Raw genomic sequence first — 24,217 nt, 5'->3', positions numbered from 1 at the left:
GGATCTCATACAGAACCAATTTGCACAGTATCACGTAAGTGCCTTCCTCCCCTCAAGAATCGAAACTACATTGGCCGTACGAGCTGGCCTAGGTTGGGCATTGCGAATCTAGTATTGGTAGTGATAACTGGATAATACATTGGCCAGATCCTACAACCTAGTGAGCTTTCCTTGACACGTGCAGATCCGACAGGTTGACCGGATTTACTACTTGGCCGGCTACACCCTAGAGGTTCTCAACTCTCAACATCCCGTCACAGAAGGCGGCAAGTATGACGCAAAGGAAACGCAAAGGCAAGAGAACACACCCATAAGGCAACCCTAAGGCCAGATCCACGATCTAGGCCCTGGATCCACTTAAGCTCGAATATTCGCTTAGTATCCAGAACCAACCACGGACGCAGAGTGAAGATTTTACCACTGCTGCTCCACCCCATCCCCACGTCTCGCCAAGACACTCGAGCTTTACCACTTGAACTCTTCGGAAGTTACCGAGAGAGCAAGATCCCGCCCTACCGACGGGTACACAAGGTGAGGAAAGTTCAGCAGAACACGGATCATCGGGGGAACCCCTCCGTAAGTCGGTGTCTGGGCGCTGTTGGTAAGTTGGATCCAGCAGTCTCGCAGATTTTGCTGGTCCCGCTACACCACAAAATCTGAGCTCTCCAGTCTTCCAACATCTTCTTACGACTGTCTGCGATCTCCATCACTCCCCAATAGTTTGAGATCCGTCGCATCCACCATCCCCATATCCTGGATCCAGGTCACTCGATGTGGGATCCTCACCCTCTTGGATCTGGGCTGGGAAGAGTAGGGTCTGAGACTTATAGCGGTGGATCTCGTCTTCTCATTTGTCGCTGATACCAGAACCACCTCCAGATGACATCTACCGTCTTTTCTCCATAGGATCCTCACCCGATCCACTCGCACATGGTATATCCCATATCCCCTAGGTATAATCGGGTGATATGGATCCGTGTCTCCACTTGGTGGATCCTGCCTTCCCGTACGTTATCCATGCCAGATTCATCGTCGACCCATATAGGATGCCGCTTTACCTTGGCCCAATTCACTTCGAGCTGCGCGGACCCATGCCGGGCAATCCAGATCCCCCCTAACCACCGAGTGTTGTCACTAATCTGGGATAGTGACTCATTGTCAGGTCCAGTCTCTTATTTCTGAGAAAGCACTCAACCACATCTCCGTCTTAAGCGTGTGTCCGTTGAGCTCGTTGGACTCCTTCCACACTTTGGTAGCATTCTTCCCACGTTGAAGCTGGCTACGTGCCAACTGACACTCTACCGGAAGATCGACGTCATCAACTTGTTACAGTATATGGCCTAGAACGAGCATAGTTGGCGCATAAAAACAGGCATAAAACTGATAAAGAAAAGACACGCCTGGAATTATTATATCTGGACTCGATTTTCGTTTCAAAAACGCCAAAGCGGTCGTTTTAAATGATATCGATGTCGATTTGTCGTAAATCGATCACGAGCGCTTCTAGCCACTCTAACACATCGATTTTTATAACCTCGATATATAACATGACATCAGTTTATTTTAAATCGAGCACCCACCCTAGTGATAAAAGACAAAAGCTTTGCAAACAATACATCTAGATTTTTATCTAGGTCGCGAGAACTACATTTTCTCACCATCATTTTTTAAGCAGGTTTTCCTTGAATAAGATTGGTGTAAGGACTTCTGAAGAATATAATAATAACATAATTAATACTTTTTATAATGGCTCTTGTTACGATCACCGACTGTTTTGCATAACCCGGGCATTTTGCATCAACTGACTTACCAGCAAACCCCCAACTAGTTGGGTTTTGGTCGGTGTTTAGCTGGTTACCCGTAATTTATCCTCTTAAGTACGTAATGTATCCGCATAAGTACGACCTATCTTGCGTAGAGACGATTAAAAATCTCTAAAACTGAGATCGATTGTAGAGAATATATGCATGTCGCTGGAATGTTGCGCGTATGTGAGAAACACTTGATGAAATGGAGCTAGTCATCAATCTTGTCACCAAAGTGAATGTCCGATGGACACCTGAGGTTACGTAGCTAACGCAACGTGGATAATGCATGAGCACAAAACGATATGTATTGATGAAGGTGCTCTTCGCTCGTGACTGCGTCTGGGCTTCGGCAAAATACCCCCTTGCTAGTCAAAAATAGATATCTAAATCGCAAGTACGCTATTTCCTTTCTGGCCACATTTTTGAGTGCCATTCTCGCACCATGCACTCAACAAAAAACACCAGCGGCCCGCAGCTATTGGTATCCTCTTGTCGCGGAGCCCGCTGGTGGACTATTTTGAGATTCGCAGAATAGTTTCCAAAGTATTCTTCGATGACTGTGCAGGTCTGGTTGTAGCATTTGTTCGTCTGCATAGGGTCGAACATCACAGCTCTACTTTTGTCGTTGTCGAATACAACACCTGCCCAGTGTCCATCGAGATAAACCGGCACCAGAAGATTCGGTTGCTCGACCGGAGAGGTGAGCTTGCAATCACTTGCAATTTCATTGTTTCATCATGAACTCTTGCGTAGAGCGGGTTGACACCACCAATACAGCTCCTCTCTTGCTCGTCTTGATCTTGATCCATAAAGTGGCTCATGACAAGTTTCATGTCTTTAAATTTACGGTCTCCAATATTTTTGCGCAGGCTTGTAAATCTACCGTGACGCAGTTGTTGAGAGGGCTGGGAAGTGTATTTCGGGCAAAGCAAGAAACCCTGATCTACGCTGCTAGATCACTAAAAGCATCGAACTTCGGGGATTCGTCATGCCAATCTCTCATCGTGATCAAATCTTTCTCCGTGAATGTGCCAAGTTTCTTGATAGATACCCCCATTCTGCCAGCTTCATGGTCACTTGGAAGAAACTTCCGATACATGTTGATATCTGCGATGCACTTGCTAACGTAGTCTTTGGAAAAACAATGGTGACCTTCTCGTGGACCTTCTGTTTTTGAGCAAGCTGCACGATGGAGGTGGCCTTCCAAGTTGGTGCATCAACTTTGGTGATACTGGGAAGGACAGGCACAGCATCTTCAACGTTGAAACTGCATGTCAATGGCTTACGCACAAGTGCTAGATCCTTTTCTGGAACTAACGTCCCTTGAACAAGAGCTTTTGCTTCTGCAATAGATTCGGCCATTCGGAGTTTCTTCGCCTCACGAGCTTGTTTCCGCCTAATTTTTGGCCGTCCTTTGCTTTTCACACCAGTGCTAGCTCGAAACTGTCCTGTGATATCTTCATGGCTGGAGCTGTCGCCAGGGCTACTGTCACCCTCTTTCATTTGACCGGCGTTTTCGAAGTATCAGTTGACAAGTGGCTTCAGAAGGCTTGTCAGCAATACCTCCTTCAACATTCACCGACTGGTTGGTGTCTTCCGCCGACTGGTTGGTGTCTTTCACCGACTGGTTTGGTGTCCGCTGCCGGCTTGTTTGTGTCTCCCACCGGCTTGTTGGTCTCTTTCACCGACTGTGACAACTCAAACGTAGCAGCCTTGTGTTGCTTGGCTTTTGGACCGCAGGTTTAGTCTTGTTCCCGGATTGAAGAAGCTCGACCAATTCCGTATCGTCGTTGTCGCTATCAGAAGAAACCATATCTCGCGCTCGGGTAAGTATTCGGTTCGTTTCAGCTAGCAGTCGATCGCTTTTATCTAGTAGCTGCTTGCTTTCATCATTGAAATCATCCCCGGCGGTATTGTTTTGCGCAGTATCGGTCGCCTCGTGTGTTGTTGGTACATATGAACCGTCGCTATCTGCAACTTCGGTGTCGTGCCGCGCATAAGAATCTTCACCGTGTGCTCTAAGTAGACCCTCGACAGAAGCTTGAGGCTTCGTCAGAGTCGGCTGACGAAGCCTCAAGCTTCTGTCGAGGGTTTACTTGTAGCACACGGTAAATTCGGCAATTATATGGAAACAGCCCGAATGGGAAGTGATAAGGGCCAGATCCACGTACGCGGAAGGCCTCATCGTTAATGAAGCGGGGTACAACGGACTCCTGTGGGGGTTGGATCTACTAAAGGATGAAGACTCGAAAAGGCTGGGGATATGTGGAGATTCAAATTTTGCAATCCGACGGGTGCGAGGTGAAATCGACTGCATTAACGTTGTTACGTCAGAAGGTGATGACTCGCCTGCGTGGGTGGATTAACTTCGAGCTGGAACATGTCAAGCGATATTGACATGCAAGTGCGCACAGCTTGGCAAGTGCCGCCCTTCAAAATCAATGTGGTGTTGAGGTGGGGTAGAGCGCCAGGATCTCGTCACATTGAGCCGACTAGATGGAGTGGTGGTGGTTGGATCCGTGAAGCGGACGGTCCAGGTTATGGCTGTCACTAGATCCAGAGGAAGTGTTAGATCTAGCCCCCAGATCCTTGATGAAGCGTATGTAAAGAGAGTCCGTATTGAACGGATTCTCAAAGCACAAAACGAAGAAACATGGATATTGGGACTAAAACAGTATCTGATGGGATATGTACAGGACCTGAGTCGGGAAGACGCCAAATCCTACAGTAATTTCGCTACGGATAATGCAATGGATCTCAACGACTTACTCATGTATTACCCCCCTACGAAACGAGTCAGCGGGGATCGAGACGGATTCATGAGATTGGTGATGGCGGAAACCTTGCAACAGAAGGTCTACATCACTATCACGCTAGCTTAGAAGGAGGACATCAGGGAATCGGACGGACTTACCAGCGGATCCGAGAAAGTTTCCACTGGAGGGGACTGTTCAAGAGTGTGCAGCGATATGTCGGTGAATGCGTGGATTGTGAGGCAGGCAAATGCAGGCCCACCATCGAAGGGGAGTCTCCAGGTAAGATCCAAGCGACTTACCCGTTTTAAAACATAGCGATGGATCACATTCCCTCGCTACCCAAGTCATCCAAGGGGAGCACCGAGTTGTTGGTCTGGGTGGATCTGTTCACCGCATACGTGATAGCCAAGGCTAGCGCGTCCAAAACAGCACAGACCATCGCCGAATCTTACGAGGAATGTGTCTATCGTAGATTCGGAGCCAGGTTTCATGTCCGATTTCTTTCGAGCCTTCAACGGGGTTCTTGGGATAAGACTGCGGGCAACTATTGCATATTGTTCTCAAGACAACGGATCTGCCGAACGCATGGTACAGACGATCACAAGATGGCTCGAGATGTACGTCCAGGATCCGGATCAGCGGGACTGGGATGAGTACGCAGAGCGACTTACCTTCGCAATGAATACCGCACAGGACAGGATCCGGGGCTATATCCGTGTGGTGTTCGAATTCCCACGTGAACGCTAGCTACAAATGTAGTTAGGACGTTCCCACAACAATACGTCTACTACGATAGTAACCGTTCGGGCGGAACTGAAGACCCCAGTTCTGCCCTTGCACCGGGACAGACTGGACCTTGTAAACTACTTTTATAGGCCAACCAGTAAAATTAAGAACACGCTACTAGCACGAGCAAAGCTAATAGGTGCTATGGGTCCTCGTGGTCCCAACAGCGGAAGGGTACCAGGCACGGGTAAGCCTTTTACGAGGGCACCGAGTGTTCAACACTCGGTTGGAAGAATAAAAGGGATGCAATACAAGCACTCCCAGTCGTGTAAATAGGCAACAATAAGCCGTCACGTAAAGCCTCCCGATAGTAATTGGCCAAACCACACAGTCTCGTGGCCTTGCCGGATGAACTCTCGCTACAGAGCTTCGAGTTCACCGACAGGCATAACACACTCAAACAAGCTTGACCAGACGCTTACCTTGAAGCCGGACGTCGCTCGGTGTGCTTAAGTGGAAATTCTGTTCTGTATTTATGTTTACCCTTTCGGGTCTATTCCTAATAAGAAGTCCTAATCATGTTTACAAATATCAAGTTAACAATGATCCGTTATGGATCTTCTTGCACGCCAAGCGTCGTCTGCATCGTCGCATGAGCATCTTTAACGGCTCGCGCCCTGTCCCAGTCGGTAAACGTGCCTTCAAAGGGTCGCTGAGGCTTTCGCGAACTCATCCCAACCGCCAGTGAGGGTTTGTACCGTAGATGGTCAGTTCTTGGCCGCTGAATGCGAATCCGGCCAGTCCATTATTAATAATTAGGACAGCCTGGATTCAGTGACATATGGACCGTATCCAATATCCGTTGAGAGTTCGGTAGTGACGCCGTCGAGTCTCTTGCACCTTGGAGTCACCGTACATCACGTGACCGAGGGTTCGTCGCTTGAACATCTTGGGCGGTGCCGCATCTTTGTCGACGGGCGATTATCCGCAACTCTGGAGAAATCACTACACCACATCCGTTCTACTTGGTACATGGATGTGATCCTAGATCCACTCTGGAAGCGGCCATTCCAGTGGGCAGTACCAAGAGGCGAAATCTAGACCCAAGACGATGGCGATACCAGGTCCAGAAATACTACCGGCAAGCCAGATCCCAAGTGAACGAAGGGTTGCAAAGTACGATACATGATCAAGCAGATCGACACAACGAAGAAGCCCGTCCACATCAAATCCAGGTTGAATCGCAAGTGTGGTTATACTTGGATCGGGTAAAAGAAGGATATGCCCGTAAACTGGCCCATCTGTGGCACGGACCGGTCCGAGTAAGCGAAAAGACAGGGGGATACGCCGTGAAGTTGGAGACAGCAGGCACCGAATATTGCAAAGTTCCCTGTGGTACATGTGTCCAAGCTGAAACTGGTCAGAGAATATCCGGACCGGCCTGAGATCCACCTTTCGGTGGATGAGTCCAACCGAGTGGATTTCGACGAGGTCCTCCTCAAGAACCACCACAAACTAGTTCTGTGTGTGTACGGCATTTGGATCTGCAGCGGCTGCTGTTATTAGATGCTGCTGTTTCGTTACTATGTGTGCACTGCAGGCAGAGAAAAGGACGCGATGGTGGCCGTAGCTGAGGCGAAGAGGACCGTTGTTTTATATTTCTTATTGGATTTGTCTTGTCTAGTTGACGAGCCACTATATTTTCGTAAATGCCGGTGTGTAGTAGGTCGCGCTCAGAAGAAAGTTCAAAGACACTCGAAGGAAGCTGGCACTTCCTGTAAAATCTTGTCGCCGCGTGTATTGAGCTTGTCGACTAGCTGTCAAAAATGAAACTGAGAAAACTAAAACATGTACTTCGACTTGCTCCCCACATTGCCATCACTAGCGTCCTAGTGATGGTGTTCAACTCGTACTTCAACATGCACCAGCTTGAGTAGACGAACAGTTGTAGATAACAGCAGGCAGTTCTGATAAGCGTCTTTGATTTAACAAAAGACGCTCAGCTTCAACTCCATATCTCGCTGAGCCACATCTACATGGCTGACTGCAACCACATGATGATGGTCAACCTTGCTGCCGCAACTCGACTGCATTGCATGGGCTCGGTTGGGCTGTTAAACCACGACCCACTACAGTCCCTTTCCAAGCCAACCCGACCACACGGTAAAATTGACACTTGTACGAAATATATTTCGTATATCACCACTCGGTGACGTTAGTCTTATGATCACGTCAGTATAAATCAGATATGACATAACCAGTGCAGCTTCAACACGTTGCCGTTGAAGTTGACTTGACCATGCATATCACTCAAGATATTGACCAAAAGAATCACAACATCAAGGTAAAACCTTATTTAGTGACTATACAGTCATTATACCAGGGGTATACACATATACACGGCCAATACCGTTTCGCCTACGCTTCTAGGGGTTTTAAAATGGTCCTCAAGCTTAGCGTCTTTGGCCGAAGCAACATATCCTTTCACTAACGCACTCACGTCTTTGTTTAGGGATGTAAGAGGCTCCCACGAGTCCTCAATTGCTTCTAAGCCTTGCCACCCGACAAGGATTTCGTAAGAACGACTCTGGTCATTCCAACGATGTTGCATCAGCTCGCGTACGCGACGCATAATGCCCTGGGCAGCTACGTGCTCCAGGAGTTCCTCAGTCACTTCTAGGTCCTTGTCAGCGAAGAACTTTAGCCGCGAAGCATGTAAATCAAGTTATTCACCAGTAACAAGGTGCTTGACCTTGAACACGTTGTGTGGTTCCGCTGTGATAACCGAGTAGGGTCCGATCCACGTGACGAGCAGCTTTATCTGTCTCTTCTCATCGACACGTGATCGCAGTACATAATCGCCCACGTTGAAGTTGACGATGTTGTCGCCACGTTCCTTTTCTTGTTAAGTAGTGTCTGCTTGAGGCGGGCGTCTGTAACTGCTCTGTGCATGTCTTTCACACTAGTTCGCAATCGGTCCAAGCTTTCTTCAATGTCAGCAGAAGTGCGAGTAGGCTGTACACTTGGAGCCACTTCAGGCCCGAGGAACACCACTTGCAAAGGCGAGGGGGCCTCCAGGCCGGTGAACAACTCGCTCGGCGTTTTGTTGGCCAGTGACGACACTGTAGTATGGTTGAGTCTGGCCTGCACGACCGGGATCAGCCTGGGCCAGTCACGATGGTTGATCTTGTAGTCTAGTATCAGGACCCTTAATACTTGCAATATATCTCGGTTGACACGCTCGACAGACCCATTGATCCATGGGCTGTATGTTGGCAAGAAGATTTGTTTGCACTTGAGTCTAGTACAGAGGTCCTCAATCACTTCATTCTTGAAGTGAGATCCTTGGTCACTGATCCAATCTTTCGGAATGCCAAAACGACTGTGCCACTCCATAATAGCATCAGCCGCAACGGTACTGGTTGGTAGATCACACTTAACCAATTCGCAGTAGTGACTCGCATCATCCTTCAGCACCAATACATACTTCAAGTCACCAAATGATTCACCAAGGTATAGGAAATCCCAGTGAAGCGCTTGGTTTCGCTCATTGGTCCGGTAAGTCTCGCTCCAGGGCCTTGGCACTATCTCCCCCCCCTTAACATGATGACAGAGTAGGCCGCGCACCAGAAATCGGTCTACGCATTGGCGTAACTAGGACACGTGAAAGTCGCGTCCCAAGTGGGCCAACATCGCGTCCCTACCGCGATGGCCTTGGGGACCACAATTTGCAATAATACACAAGCGTTGGAGTAGTTCAGTAGCCTCTGTTGGGATCCACAACCGGTTGTCTTTGCGTTGGACCCCGTCATCACCTTCCGCTAGGCCGTCTGGCATGTCCTTGGATCCAACCTTGCGTTGAGCATTCAAGATAGCATCTAGTGTCGGCCACACATAAAATTCTTCTTGGTCAAGTGGCCGTAGTAGCAGTTGGTCATGCTGGCGCTGACTGCGTGTTGTGACTCTGCGTAAACTGGTACATGTTGGCGTATGTGCCCAACGTGATACCATGTCTGCCCAAACATTGTCTTCACCGGCGATGTGATGTATCTCATACCGGAATTCTCCAAGTCTCATTGCCCATCGAAGCAACTTCCCACGTACATGCTTCTTCACAGTGTCGTGCGGGGCGAACACGTGGATTAAATTGCGGTGATCACAGTGTAATCGAAAGCCCGTAGGTCGTAATAGGAGGTGGGGTAATTTGTCGCACGCTGCCACTATCGCGAAGGCCTCCTTCTCGATCACACTCCAATTCTCTTGTGAACCTGTGAACGTGCCACTTAGACAGTGTAGCAGTCGGTGATTCTGATCTGCAATCGGCTTGCCCTCTTCCCACGTCTCAACATCCGTCACAATGACACTCCATGCTACGTCTGAAGCTTCTGTGAACACTGATAGCACGCCCTCTGAACTCGGGTGTGCCAATGTAGCTGCAGTAGCTAAACAGTCCTTGACATTATCAAATGCGGCTCGCTCTTCGTCTGTGAAGGTCACCGGTAGCTTTGCTGCAGCGCGTTTGGTCCGTTTTCCAGCTCCCAGTGTCGCATCGAGCCGTTTCTGTAGCGATTGGACATGACCAGCATAGCTCACCAAGCTGTCTCGCATCCAATTACATGCGCAAAGAAACTGCTCTAATTCTCCTGCATTGGAAGGCAGCGGCATTTTGCGTAGTGCAACAACTCGTTCCGGATCATGGCGCACGCCATCTCCGTCAATAAGTTTACCACACCACTTCACAGATCGTTCGAAAAGAGACGATTTCGAGGCGCTCAGTTTGAGGCCAAACTCGTCCATCAACGAAAAACGCTCACTCAACTTTTCCAAGTATGTGTCCACGTCCTCTGCATACAAGAGCAGATTGCCAGTCCATATCAGAAGATGCTTGCGGAGCAATTTAGCGAAACAACGTTCCATCGTCATTTGAAAGTGTAACGCGGCATCGCTGCATCCCTGTGGTACACGCGTTGGTGTATACACTTTGGCATCCGTCATGTAGCTGAGAATTTCTTGGCTGGCCTTGGCCAGCGGTAGCTGCCAGAACCCCTTGATGAAGTCGAAAGGTCCAAAGAAGCTCATGCCTTTGACGTGCTCTGTGATCACGTGCATCGGCATAACACCTGCAATGGGTTCCGTCTCAGCGTTCACCGGTCGATAATCACTTGTCTGCCGAAATTCATCCTTGCCTGGCTTCTTAATGGGTAAAGCTGGGCACGCCCACCGACTAGAAGCGTTCTCGAACACCCACCCGAGCCGGACTAGCTCATCATTGAACTCCTTCATGAACTTCCTGATGTGCGGCGGGTATGCTCTTGGCTTGCATCGAAAAGGTTTCGCATTCTTCCTTAGACGGATCTCTAAAGGCTCAACCTTAGCCGGTGGATCCGGTCCAAGATGTAGCCTCCAGATGTCGTACATGAACACAATAGTGCGTAGCCGGTCCTCCTTCTCTGCAGAAAATCCGTTTTCCAATGCGTTGGCGATCATCCCCTCAACTGCTTGCTGAATCTCGTTATCAGGTGAAGTTCCACTGCAGAAATCCTCGTTGTACTCTATCGGGTCGCCATCGTCCGTCGAGGTCTGCTTTGCCAACTGTTCTAGTTGTCTATCAATGCTGATACCCAAATCACCGAGAATATCTTCACCCACGATAAATTCATCTTCGTCTTCTTCGATCACTAGTACTTCGTACGGTTTAACTGGCCTCACAGGCCCAGCCGCGGTGTGCATCATGATCTGTAGCAGCACAGACTCCTTTGCCTGAATCGTGTGCTTACCCACTGTCTCGCATACTATAGGTCGATCCAACATGGTGGTTTTCACAAGTCCACCCAACTTCTTAAGATTCATCAGGTTGCGAGCACTGATGATGCTTTTCTCGGCCCCAGTATGTGCGCAATAGGGCATGGGCAATCTCTCTTCCAATATGATAGTTTTCTCTTGCTCCAAGAGACAGTCCTTGATGCGCTTCAACCTTCACGCGTCAGCATTGAGGCGCTTCGTGGCCTTATTGCTGTCGCGTCGCTCGTGCATCTTGCGTAAAAGGTCTTTCTTTTCATCATCGGTAGCAGTCGGACAACGCGTAAGCCAGTGGTCACTTTTGCACTTAAGGCAACCACCTGTCGGAGGCTTGGAACTCTTCAGCTTTTCGATGCTCTGCTTACTAATGACAGTTTTCGCGGGCCGTTTACCGTCGGATCTCTCCACTTTCCGGTGTTTCAATCGAGGTTGAGACGAGTCATTGTCGTTTGTAGCGTCCATCCTCTTGCGATCGTTGTGATCATTTGTCCGCGATCGCTTGCGCCGCTGAAAATCGCGGTCCTGCTCAAGGGCTTTGGCAAGTATGAGCTTAAACAGCTCTTTCTCACTATTTTTGGCTGTCCTGGCTTGGTACTTAACTGTGGTTGTAACTTCGTCACGCAGGCAGCGCGGTTGCAATGACTCCATCAGTAGTTTACATTTTAGCCGAATGCCTTCGTTCCCAGTGAAAAATTCTTGCCACCCTTGCTCTTCTACAAACTCTCTGCTTCGCGCAAAGAATTGCATGATGCGTTCTTTGACGTCACTCTCAGTCATGTCGATCGTGACATTTTCCTTGAATAAAGCAGCGATGTCAGGAACAGAGTTGTTCTTGACGGACGAGATATTCTCGTCAATCTTGGTCAGTATGAACTCATCACTGACAGTATGAACGCTGACGTCCCAATCAAATTCACACCAGACAGCAAGAAGTCGGTTGTCAAGCGACTTTTTCACGCTCACAAGCACTTCTGCCATCTTGTCAGCGTCGTTGTTGCATCGCATCGCCATCTCAGCTTCGTATTCACGTCGAAGCTTTCGCCATTGCACCAGGGAGGCGTGCGAAGTACTCTTCAGCTGGGGTGCAGCAAGTGGCATAAATAACGCCACTGGTACAGCTGAACTTCCACTAGAATCGGTCGTTGTTGTTGCCGGAAGCATCGGGTTGCTGCGTGTTGCTCTTGTCATCTTTGGCTTTCACTGCTAAGGAATTCTTTGTAGTAGGTCGCGCTCAGAAGAAAGTTCAAAGACACTCGAAGGAAGCTGGCACTTCCTGTAAAATCTTGTCGCCGCGTGTATTGAGCTTGTCGACTAGCTGTCAAAAATGAAACTGAGAAAACTAAAACATGTACTTCGACTTGCTCCCCACATTGCCATCACTAGCGTCCTAGTGATGGTGTTCAACTCGTACTTCAACATGCACCAGCTTGAGTAGACGAACAGTTGTAGATAACAGCAGGCAGTTCTGATAAGCGTCTTTGATTTAACAAAAGACGCTTAGCTTCAACTCCATATCTCGCTGAGCCACATCTACATGGCTGACTGCAACCACATGATGATGGTCAACCTTGCTGCCGCAACTCGACTGCATTGCATGGGCTCGGTTGGGCTTTTTAACCACGACCCACTACACGGTGTACATTTATGTTTTGTTGTGACACTGTAGGTGTGTATTAATAGTTGTAGCGTTTTGGTCACCATACAAGCGAGAAGGTTCTTTTTTACGCATCTGGTGGGCCACTACACCTTTGCCAATCCAAACTGGTTTTAGTGTAAACCAAAACGGAGTGTCCCTTATTTAGAAATTTATTTTCTTTAAAAATTAAAAATCCCCAAAATTAATCCAGACCAAAACGGATTTAGTGTAAAGCAAAATGATAAAGTATATCTTGTTCGATGGTCGCCTCGATAAGAGTATCTTGTCTTCTACAGTACTGCACATGCACCACGTACATTACATTAGTGCATTGGCTATAGCCACGAGCGCCCCGCACCGGACGCCGTTATAAGTGTACGAACTCTTCTTAACGCTGACCGTCCAGGCAAGCAGCCCCAACACGAGCGCTTGATGGCACGTCAATCGCTGATGCGCCGTTTTTGAGACGCAAACTCAGAGCTGCAACCCCTCTCCTTCCATTCCCCACGGCTGGTTAACATCTGCAAGCGCAGCCCAAAGCTCTTATCCTTGATGTACTCTGTCTAATCGGGTTGCTGGCCGTCTTGGTCCCTCTATCGATGATTATGCAGGCTGTACAAGCTGAGAGGTCACTGTGTGCACCCACACTCTCGTGTTCTGGCGCCCATACGCAGGTTCACGCCCCCTTACATCTTTGTGTGTACCCCAGTCCGCAGCGCGCCCGTAGTTCGTATTGCTGGATGTGTCACTTGCGTTCTTGCCAGTTTGCACTACACTAAATCTACATTGCTCTAAAAACTAATTTTGTAAAATCATTCCTCAAATTTAGATGTTACTTCGGTTACTTCACTCCGTTTTGGTTAACACTACATGTATTAATACCACCAGTTTGGATTGGCAAAGGTGTACAGAAATCTGCCTGAATAAGGAACGCCTGATATAAATTAAGAAAGAGATTGCATAAGCTGACAATGCCTCGCTAGAAACAGACTATGATATCGGATCATGTGCATGTATTGAATTACGTTAGGATAAATTGAAGATTCGACTTTTGAAAGAGACCAAAGTGATATTCCAGCAGTGCTGATTCAGCAGCACTGCTGAATCGTGAAAGCGCTAACTTTAGATCGTACAGCCTTCTCCACAGGCCGTCCGCGCAGCACAGCACTTGATTTGAGTATGCGGTATTTTGTCGTTTTGCCAGGGGCCGTTGGAAGCAAACTCTTCAACCGCCCACTCAGCTAGCTCATTTTACGACAGACTAGGTGAGCGAGCAGCCTTCTTGAGGATGGCTACCTTCTCGGACCAGGTGAGGCGGAGACGATTGGAGGACATGGGGGTGCTGAGGACGCAGTCGGCTAGTGATCTTGAATGTAAATGTAGGAATGAAGTTCGGCTCGTAGGGCTTGAAGCGAAGGAGGATCACCTACTGCGCGCCATTTTTTAAACTGAAATCAAAGTCAGTGCCTGGATTGTTTTGTCAGTACCTTGCCCATCACTATCCCATCTCCCTTTATCTTTCCCGACTATAAAAATTGCGAGGTTATTAGTTGAAACCCCGTTCCTTATTCACGCAGATTTCTGTAGTAGTATATTAAAGTGCAGTGGCTGAAGATGTTTTAGGTATCTACTAGCTAGATGTTTAATAGACACTGTTCATCTTCGACGAGAACGTTGCAGGGCATCGACATCTAAATTAGATTTCTAGACTAGAAGTCGACGCCGTCTGCAACGTTTTCGTCATCGTCGAAGCACACGAATTGGCCGTACTCGGACGGCTGCCGCATGAGCGGTACTCGTTTCCTCTTCTGTCGCAGCAACTCGGCGGTGGCCTCGCTCGTGGGCAATCGCGCGATCACGAAGGCGAGCAGTCCAAGCGTCAGCACCGAATACACAGCGAAAGCCCAGGGTAGAGAAGAATCGCAAGTGGCAATGGTGCTCACTGGGTCGTCCTTTACGATGGTGCAGTTGAGCAAGCGTGTGAGCGGCAGGATCTGCATGAGCACATACGCCATGAAAGGTCCAATCGCCTGGCCGAGGTAAATGGCGGCGGAGAACAGGCCGATCACGAGGTTTGAGCCGTGTACCCCCTTGTCTTGCACACTTGCGAGCGTCAGTGGTAGCCCTGGAGCGACTGACAGTGCCGTGCCACAGCCTATCAGCACCAGTGACGCAAACTGGGCCAACCACAAGCTCTCTGTGTTCCGAAAGAGGCCGCTCAGGAATGGCGGGGGGCCGAGGAAGAAAAAACCAACGGCGAGCATCAACAAGCCCATCAAAATGACCTGCTTAGAGCCGAAATTCCGACTGAGCCACGCATACACAAGGCCGCCCAGAAAATAGACAAATGCGCTCAGAGCGAACCCCAGGCCAACAGCCACGTGCTCTGCGCCCAAAACCTTGTGCAGATGTGTGCCCAAATACGGGTCAATGAACCCAAACGAAGACATCGCAAAGGTGGTTACGGCGAGGCAGATCATGCAAGTGGGTGTCAAAACGTCCTTGTATCGTGCAATACTAGATCCTGAAGCGGATCGCGTCCTTGCCGCAGCGTAGATGCCTTCCGGGAGTGAGTATTCGATGAAGACAAAAGGGACGATGATCACGACCACAATCTGCGCTACACCTGACACCAGGAATGGCATTTCGTATCCCTGGGTCTCATAGAGGTAGCTTCCAAGCGGTGGTGAATTGACGAAGGCTGCTGCGACAATGAACTCCTGGATCGCTAGAACCTGTCCGACATGGGAAGAAAACTCTTCCGATATCATGGAGAATGAGCCCACCACTGAAGCAAAATACGATGTAGTCAGCACTCGATTTCTTTTTTTGGAATCAACGCTGGTTTCCTCACCCGCAGCGCCTGAGCCGAGCCCTTGCAAGATCCGCAGCAGAAACGCCGAAGGCGTCCCGGTGGCGTATCCGATGGCGATGGTGCTGCAACCGCTGAGCATGAGCCCAAGACAGATGAGCGTCTGTCGTCCTACTGTGCGGCTTACCGACGCTGCGAGTGGGCTACTGAGCATAACGCAGAGTGGGTACACGGAGAAGAAGATGCAGAGCTCAGCAGGTGTCATGATGCCGCTCTTGGTGGCATAGGACGGGTAGAAGCCCACGGAAAGCGTCGTGAGCTGGTTGGCAAGGAAGAGAATGCAGGAGGTGACTAGCCAGATAGCGAGCGAGCGAATCTTGGCGTTATGCAGCGGAGTGAGCGGCTGTGATAGCTGCATGATGGCGTAGACTAGCGCCACTCTTGTCGATATCGTGCGAGTCCTCATGGAGCTGGCCGTAGATCTGCGTGCTGTGTGCCACTGCGCCAGGGGATGGGAGTAGAGGACGCCTCTCATCCATTGAGCGAAACTGTTGCTTATTAAGGCCACCAACGTTTGTGGCCGATACCAGAAGCCTCGGGGCTCGATTTCAGCTTACCGCAAACATGCACTGAGACAAGTTATACCGCTATTTCAGCTTTGAGGCACCGCAAACATGCACTGAGACAAGTTATACCGCTATTTAAGTAGCCTTCAATTTGAAATTTTTACGCAGTCGATTTCAATGTCGGCGATTCGCTGCCTTCGTCGGCAAGGATAAACTGGAACACCTCGTCCACGATCTCTTGGAACTATTCACCAGCAAAAAGGCGGCAACACTCAGGGCCGTAGAACTCATGACGAGCAAGAGCAAGCTCCGTTTAAACTGCGAAATCTGCCCGGCTCGCTGCACAACAGCCTCCCACGCGATTTTAATCCATGCGATCATTCTTTCGCGCGTTGGAGGCTTAGCGTTGGCGCCCGACGCGAAATTACGCGGTCTCTTTTCCTTCCATTCGTCAGCAATTTCTGCCAGTGCGCATTTGAACGGCCTGAACATGCCGTAGTCACATGGGGTGTGAGCCTAGGCCTCACATAGCCTAATTAAAAAGTACATGAGCTCTTAAAGAAGGTGGAAATACAAGGGGGGTTATAAAACAGAGGGGCTTGTAATACCACTTTTACAGTGCATTTACAGAATAAGTATTATAAAAAGTTTTAATAATGTTATTATAATATTCTTCAGAAGTCCTGACACCAATCTTAATCAAGGAAAGCCTGCTTAAAAAATGATGGTGAGAAAATGTAATTCTCGCGACCAAGATAAAAATCGAGATGTATTGAGCTTTGCAAAGCTTTTGTCTTTTATCACTAGGGTGCCATCTGTATCCCACACGACGAGATGTGGCATTGAACTGACCCTTTCCCTTGAAAACTGTTGGATTTCAGCGTGCACAAGCCGAACAAGCATCTCGAGATGGTGACTGTAGCGTCGTAGTTTAGGAGGCTTTTAGTCCAGTCATGGTTTTCCCTCACCACAGAGTGCTTTCTAACGCTAGCACTATTCAATCTACCTTGAAAAGAACAATAGGTTATCTGCCCAAGCTTTCTCTGTGCTCAACGTGCTACCGTTGAGGTGTCGCGGTCATGGTGAAATGATACTCCGAGAAAAACTTCGACGGGACCAACTACACGGCATGGAAGACGCGTGTACGAGCCGTATTGGAGGCGAACGATCTCTGGGACATCGCAACGCTACGTGAACGTCCGCCACGCAGTGGCTCAAGGCATGACGAAGACAGGTTTTGGCACCGAGAACGTAAAGCAAAAGCTTTCTTGCTGGAAACGCTGTCCGACGATCTTGTGGTAAGTGTTGGTGCAAAGCGGTACGCCTACCAAGTGCTAGAGTACTTAGAGCAAACGTATGAGGCCAAAAACTGGGGGAACCTAGTGGCAATGCGTGAGAACTTCATATCGCTGAAGTACGAAGACGGACAAGAAATGACTACGCACCTCAACAATCTAAAGACTCTAGCCGACAAACTAGCCCGCATAGGAAAACCCGTTGATGACCAAGAACGAGTGTGCCAACTCTTGACAAGTCTACCCGAGTCCTGGTCCCACTTCAAAAGTGTATACTTTACACAAGACCGCCCACTGCCATGGGCAACAATGGAAGGCAACGTTATGGCCGAATTCTCGAGACGCCAAGCCCAAACGGCTCCAGTAGTTGTTCAAGAAACGGCCGTCCCCGCTGTCTTGAAAAACGAGGTCTACATGATGGCGGAGGCCTTACTTGCAGCACGCCAGAGTCACCTCAATTCGAGACGCACGCAATCCCATCGATCGACGCCATACCCACCGCGGTCGAGTAACGGGCAAACATGCTTCTATTGTGGCAAAGGGGGGCACCAAAAACAAGTCTGTCGGCTCCGCCTTCGTCACCTCCAAGAACGTGGTGTTCCGGAGGAGCAACAAGGTTCTACCGGACACGCAGCGGTAACTGTGGCGCCTGCAAGCCCCGCCGCCAATGCCGCCGAGCGGACAGAGCAACTATCTCCGGCACTCGAAGGAGAGGTATGGGGTCTGGCGGCAGTCGCAGGATATGCAGCGAAAACAAGCGCGGACAGTGTGTTTATTCCTTGGGTGATCGACTCGGGATGTACTTAACACATGACGTCCGACCGGTCTCTCGCTGAGAAGTTTGAAGCGGCCTCTAAACGAAACGTTCGCGTGGCAACGGCTACAATGACTCCTGTAGAAGGGGTTGGTACAGTGCTGCTCACGGTGCAAATGAACGACGGCCATAACGAACGAGTCAGGCTCCACAAAGTCCTCTACGTGCCGGCGCTTGAAATGAACTTACTCTCTGTGTAACAAGCGGCGCAAGGAGGGGCGAAATTTGACTTTCATACGCGACCGGGTTCCGTGACAATGTCACTTGATCACCGCCAAGTTACATGTCGCGCTACTAATAAGCTGTACGTCCTGCATTCGGCCCGCCCAGCAGCAGCAGCTCTCGCCGTAAGACCGGACCTGACGCTGGATCTCCTGCATCAACGGTTCGGGCATACCAGCAAGCAGATTCTTCGCAAGATGGCGTCTTCTAAAATGGCCAGTGGCATGGAGTTCAAACCGGAGCAGGATAATTCACCATGTGATGCCTGCGAGTTGGGTACGAAGCGCCGCGCGACGTTCAAAATAAAGCCGCGAGTTGACCTCGATGGCTGCAATAATGTTGTTCACAGCGACATCGCTGGACCTGTCGAATTGCCATCAATCAAGCTCGAGCGATATGTGTTACTCTTTGTCGATGGTTATTCGCGATACTGCACTGTGCGGCTGCTGCGAAAACGATCGGAGATGTTCCAATGCTTCTTGGTATACAAGGCGGCAGTAGAGACGAAGCACAATCGATCACTTCGACGCTTTGTCAGCGACAACGGTGGCGAGTATCTAGATGGTGCATTCGTCAAGTACTGTCGTGACCATGGGATTCAACGCGAAACCACAATCGCGTACACACCGGAGCAAAACGGGATGGCTGAAGTTTGCTTCCGTATTCTGTTCAACAAAGTTCGGACGATCCTAATCTCCAGTGGATCACCGAAGCAGCTTTGGGGAGAAGCAGTTCTGGCGATGGTCTACACATACAATCGGACTCTCGCCTCTGGTATTGGTGTGACTCCATACGAACGATGGCACGGCCATCCTCCTGATGTCAGCAACCTTCGGACTTTCGGCTTTCTCGCATACGTTTACGTGGCGTCCAAGACAAATTCGCAGGGACGTGCCGGTGCCAAGAGGCAAAAGCTTGACGCAAAAGCTGTTCGAGGCGTATTTGTAGGCTACGCCGCCAACCAAAAGGGCTGGAAGATTCTCGACTGCAACCAAGGTGCCATCATATCGTCCATTCATGTAACCTTTGACGAAAGCTGCTCTGCTGCAGCTCGCGATCTCAAGCGTCAGGAGTTCCGCAAGTTGGCTTCACACCACTCCATCGATTTTGAGTATTACTCTCGGACCGCGACATCTGAGGTTGACTTGCTCTTCTACAGCCAACGCCCCACCGAAGAGAAGCCTTCCGCCAATGACATAGTACTACTCGAAGACTTCGTTGCTGGCTTTGACATGGACTCGGTCAATACTTCGACGACATGGCCGCAACTCCGCGCATATGCATCGTCATCCGCTTCATGGCTTCAAACGTTGGTCGGACCACAAGCGCTTACCAGTGAATCGGTCCATCCAATCATCCGAGCCGTCCGTAAGCAGAAACAGGCTGAGCTCCTTGTGGCACTCGAAAATCTGAAGTACAAGGAGTCGCTTTGTGCTGCGGTTGCTCACGGTATGGGCCTTGACCCTGCAACTTACCGTGAAGCAATGGCACGTCCTGATGCGTCAAGATGGAGAGAAGCCACTGATGCAGAAATAGCGTCGCTCCTAAGGACGTGGACACTAGTTAAACTTCCAGCAGGCAAGCGAGCTCTAGCTTGTAAGTGGGTGTTTAAACGAAAGTTTAACAGTGCCGGGACCCTCGAGCGATACAAAGCTCGCTTAGTTGTCATCGGGTGCCAGCAGATTAAGTTTATCGACTTTGACGACGTCTTCGCGCCTGTGGTGCGTTTGGAATCACTCAGAGTGCTGCTTGCAATTGTGTGCATTGAAGACTTGGAATGTGATCAAATGGACATCGAGACCGCTTTCCTGAACGGTGTGCTAGAAGAAGAAGTGTACATGCAATTCCCACAAGGGCTAAAAGCTGCCGGTCAAGAAGGTCTGGTGTGCCGCCTACTCAAAAGCCTATATGGCCTCAAGCAGGCACCCCGAGCGTGGCACAAGGCGTTAGTGCAGTACCTCACCACTGCTGGATTTGAAGCTCTGCAGTGTGAAGCCTGCATTTTTGTTCGGAGCACAGGCATCAAGACGCAAATTGTAGCCATTTACGTGGATGACTTGGTGCTGATTGCTAAGACTCGGGGTGAAGTTGCTGAAATGAAGGCCGGCATCCAAAAAGCATTTCGTGCAAAAGACATGGGCCCCGTCAGCTACATTGTGGGGATTAAAGTAGTCCGTGACAGGAGACAACGAAAGCTCTGGATCAATCAGCAGTTAAGCGCAGACAGCATCGTAAATCGGTTCAACATGCAGCACGCGTTCGCTACTAAAGTTCCATCGATACCAGGGAAGAAGCTGCGAAAGCTTAACGGCGCTGATGCAACCGGTGATGTCATGAGTGAGATGGCAACGAAACCCTTTCGACAAGCCGTTGGAAGCCTGATGTATCTAAGGATCGGGTCGAGGCCCGAACTTGCCTTTTCTATCCAAGACGTGAGCCGATTTCTCAATGCTTACGCTAAACCACACTGGGAAGCTGTGAAACAGATTATCAAGTATGTCAAAGGAACTACAGCTCACGGCTTGGATTTCAGTGGGTCCGACATCAGACTATCAGCTTATTCCGATTCTGACTACGCTGCTGACGAAGATGAGCGAAAGTCTGTATCGGGATATGTTACCTTCATTGGTAATTGTGCAGTTACTTGGAGCAGCAGAAAGCAACGCATTGTTGCCCAGTCAACAGCGGAGGCTGAGTACATCGCGCTCGCCCACTGTACCCGCGAAGTTCTTTTCATTCGACAGTTGCTTTCTGAACTTGGATATGAGCAGGAGGAGACATCGATATTTGAAGACAACCAGGCATGTATTGCTATAGCAGAGAATCCCATCCAGCACTCGCGAACAAAGCATATCGACGTACGGTATCACTTTATTCGGGAGCATGTTCGAGCAAAGCATATTGCTCTCAAGTACGTGATGTCAAAGGAAAACGTTGCTGATACCTTCACGAAGGGACTGGGCAAAGACCACTTCGAGCTGCTGCGTGGTAAGTTTGGAGTGATCGAGGTCAACGCGGATGCGGGGGAGCGAGCTGTCGATGAAGATCGAGAAGGTAAAGCAACATCACGCGGTAAGAACAACAAGTAAAGCTTGGAAGAGCAGCGAACAGTCATTTCGCAGGAGTGCAGATGGTTAGCTTGCTGGACAGCAAACGGGGATCTCACTGGTGTGCGAATGCGAATGGCAAGCTCGCTGGAATGCGAATGATAACCTCGCTGGTGTGCGAACGGAAACTCGCTGTAGAGCGAATGGCAATCTTGCAGGAATGCAAATGGAGTCGATAGACCTAACGATGTTCGTTCTGCTAGCAGCGAAGCTGACGAAGATGAGAGTGCTCGCTGCGGGGGAGTGTTGGATTTCAGCGTGCACAAGCCGAACAAGCATCTCGAGATGGTGACTGTAGCGTCGTAGTTTAGGAGGCTTTTAATCCAGTCATGGTTTTCCCTCACCACAGAGTGCTTTCTAACGCTAGCACGATTCAATCTACCTTGAAAAGAACAATAAAAACCACATGAATCTCGCCAATAACTCTTTATTACTGCATAGCCAGGTTGCGAGTTTTTTTAAGCTTCGGAATGACTTACCGTATTTTGAGAGAGTGCAGCGGTAAAACGGCTACGAATTAGCTAAATCTGACCTCATTTTTGGGATCAGAGTCTGTGAAACGCCTATTTATCTAACTATCGATAAACTGTCGAAGTCGAAGTGTAAACCTAACGATTCTGAGGAGCAGGGGAAATAAGAGTAGCTACTGCAGGTTAAGGATTCGCTTGCTAAATATTGCAGTTTTTTTTTTAAACGACTAAAAACCGCTTCAGGAAGCCATTTATGTGAGTGGTTAAAAACCCTGGTATCACGAATTATGAAGAGTACAAATAACAATAACCACCACCATATCACCAAAATGGCGAAGCTGACTGACGCTAGAGCTGCAAAACCGAGTTAATACTTGCCAGCCGTACGTGTAAAATAAAACATTCAGAAAAACGACGTATGCATCCTTTACTTGTCGCACTGCGAGCACCCCGCTCGAATCCACTCCAGATCTTGGGCTCTTTCCGAGGCCGCCCAAATTAGAGCAAATCCAGAGCCGCCTCTTCGACCTCGGTGCCTGTGTGGCCACGCCACTGACCTCGGCATCCGAAACCAAACAGTGCCGCACTGGTGCATTCAACGACGCTAATGTGACGCAGCTGGAGCACTGGATCGACGAGATGGACACGAAATTGCCATTAATCAAGTGCTTCATTCTTCCGTCCGGGGGCGGACTCGCCTCGACGCACCTGCACGTGGCTCGAGCCGTCTGCCGCAGAGCTGGACGTAGCGTCGTGCCTCTCGTTGGGGCGGGTGACGTGGACGGCGTCGTGCAGAGATATCTGAACCGTTTGAGCGATTTTCTGTTCGTATCTGCGCGCTTCGCAGCCGTCGAAGAGGGCAAGGAAGAAACTAAGTGGGTCAATCAAAACATTAAGCCCGATAAGAAGGACGACAACAAGTAAATCTTTTTTTAGGTACAGTTCAGTCTGCTAAACTCAAAAGAAGATTTGAGTCCATTACATGTAGCTCGTTCTTGAATTCACTTATCAGAAAGGTCAACTCTGCACTGTCAGTCCGACTCAGAAAAAAATGTATCTGCAGCGATTTTTACAAGAAAAGTACCCTGCAGTTTACACTGCGTTATTACATGTAATAGTTCGTTTTTTTAAATACAAGGGGTTATAATACAGAGGGGCTTGTAATATCACTTTTACAGTACATGTACAGAATAAAGTATTATAAAAGGAAGTAAATAGCAACACAAACCAAAATGCACAACCGGGACGAGACGCAGACGACACAGCGACTGTAATTTATCACAGCTTCGTAATTTACGTAAATTTCGGTCTCGCCTAAATCCTGAATTTTGGAAAAACGGAGAGGATTTTGCGCGGGTTCTGCGAGCCTTTCATTCCAGGAATCCGCCGCCTCACCCGCGCAGCTCCCCCTCCCTCCCCGTTGCGTGCTCCGGACGCGTGCGATCGTGTGCAGACAGCCAAATATCACCTTCTACGGCGGTGTTCACGACGCAAATGAGCGACAGTGAGGACAGATCGGTCTCGTTTAGGCATGGCGAGAGAAGAGTGCCTGTACGAAAGCCTAAAGGTTCGAACGACTCTGGGCTTGGATCCGACTCTTGTGACAGCTAGGCAGGAGCAGTGAGCGAGACAGCACCCCCGTTTCAACGCTGGCACGACACCTGGGATGATTTCTTTAAAACCTCACGGCAGTACGAGGCTCAGAAGTCGCAGCTTTATCGTATTCGCACTTGTACAAACGTTTCTACTCGAAATGACAAGATTAGAAAGAAGAAGAAGTGGAAGGAGAGCGACCTTGTGCCTGAATGCTTTGGGGACTCTTACTAGAAGCTGCTCTGTACGCATGGATGGGCGACGAAACCTCATGGGGACGGCCGGAGAACTGGCCACATTGGTCGTGTGGTGTAGTGATTTCTCCATAGTTGCGGATAATCGCCCGTGAACTGGCCGGATTCGCATTCAGTGGACCATCTACGGTACGAACCCTCGGTGGCGGTTGGGATGAGCTCACGGAAGACAAAACGACCCTTGAAAGACACGTTCACCGTCTGGGACAGGGCGCGGGCCGTTAAAGATACTCATGCGACAGTGCAGACGACGCTTGACATGCAAGAAGTGTTGAAGCCCTGTCCTCGGACGGGCTGCACTTCTGGTTAACTACGCAAAAGAGAGAGTGAGATTAGATTCCTTATCCCTACTAACCGAT

At 49.4% G+C, this 24,217-nt stretch overlaps 2 protein-coding genes across 2 annotated transcripts; both read right to left on the bottom strand.

Annotated features, from left to right (window-relative positions):
* Positions 1–13,113: 13,113 nt before the first annotated feature.
* On the bottom strand, positions 13,114–14,060 carry PITG_19287 (uncharacterized protein; the record flags this gene model as incomplete). The annotated part of the gene is made up of 3 exons (XM_002997169.1): positions 13,114–13,205; positions 13,430–13,506; positions 13,981–14,060. 3 exons carry the CDS (start codon positions 14,058–14,060, stop codon positions 13,114–13,116), a joined length of 249 nt encoding a protein of 82 aa, XP_002997215.1.
* Positions 14,061–14,434: 374 nt separating this feature from the next.
* On the bottom strand, positions 14,435–15,802 carry PITG_19286 (Major Facilitator Superfamily (MFS); the record flags this gene model as incomplete). Its single annotated transcript, XM_002997168.1, has 2 exons — positions 14,435–15,513; positions 15,580–15,802. The coding sequence occupies 2 exons, from the start codon at positions 15,800–15,802 to the stop codon at positions 14,435–14,437; spliced, it is 1,302 nt and encodes a 433-aa protein (XP_002997214.1).
* Positions 15,803–24,217: the final 8,415 nt, after the last annotated feature.

The sequence above is a fragment of the Phytophthora infestans genome, genomic scaffold (genome assembly GCF_000142945.1).
Source record: "Phytophthora infestans T30-4 supercont1.84 genomic scaffold, whole genome shotgun sequence".
NCBI lineage: Eukaryota > Oomycota > Peronosporomycetes > Peronosporales > Peronosporaceae > Phytophthora > Phytophthora infestans.
The sequence above is the reverse complement of the archived record's forward strand: the minus strand, read 5'-3'. Positions and strand labels throughout refer to the sequence as shown.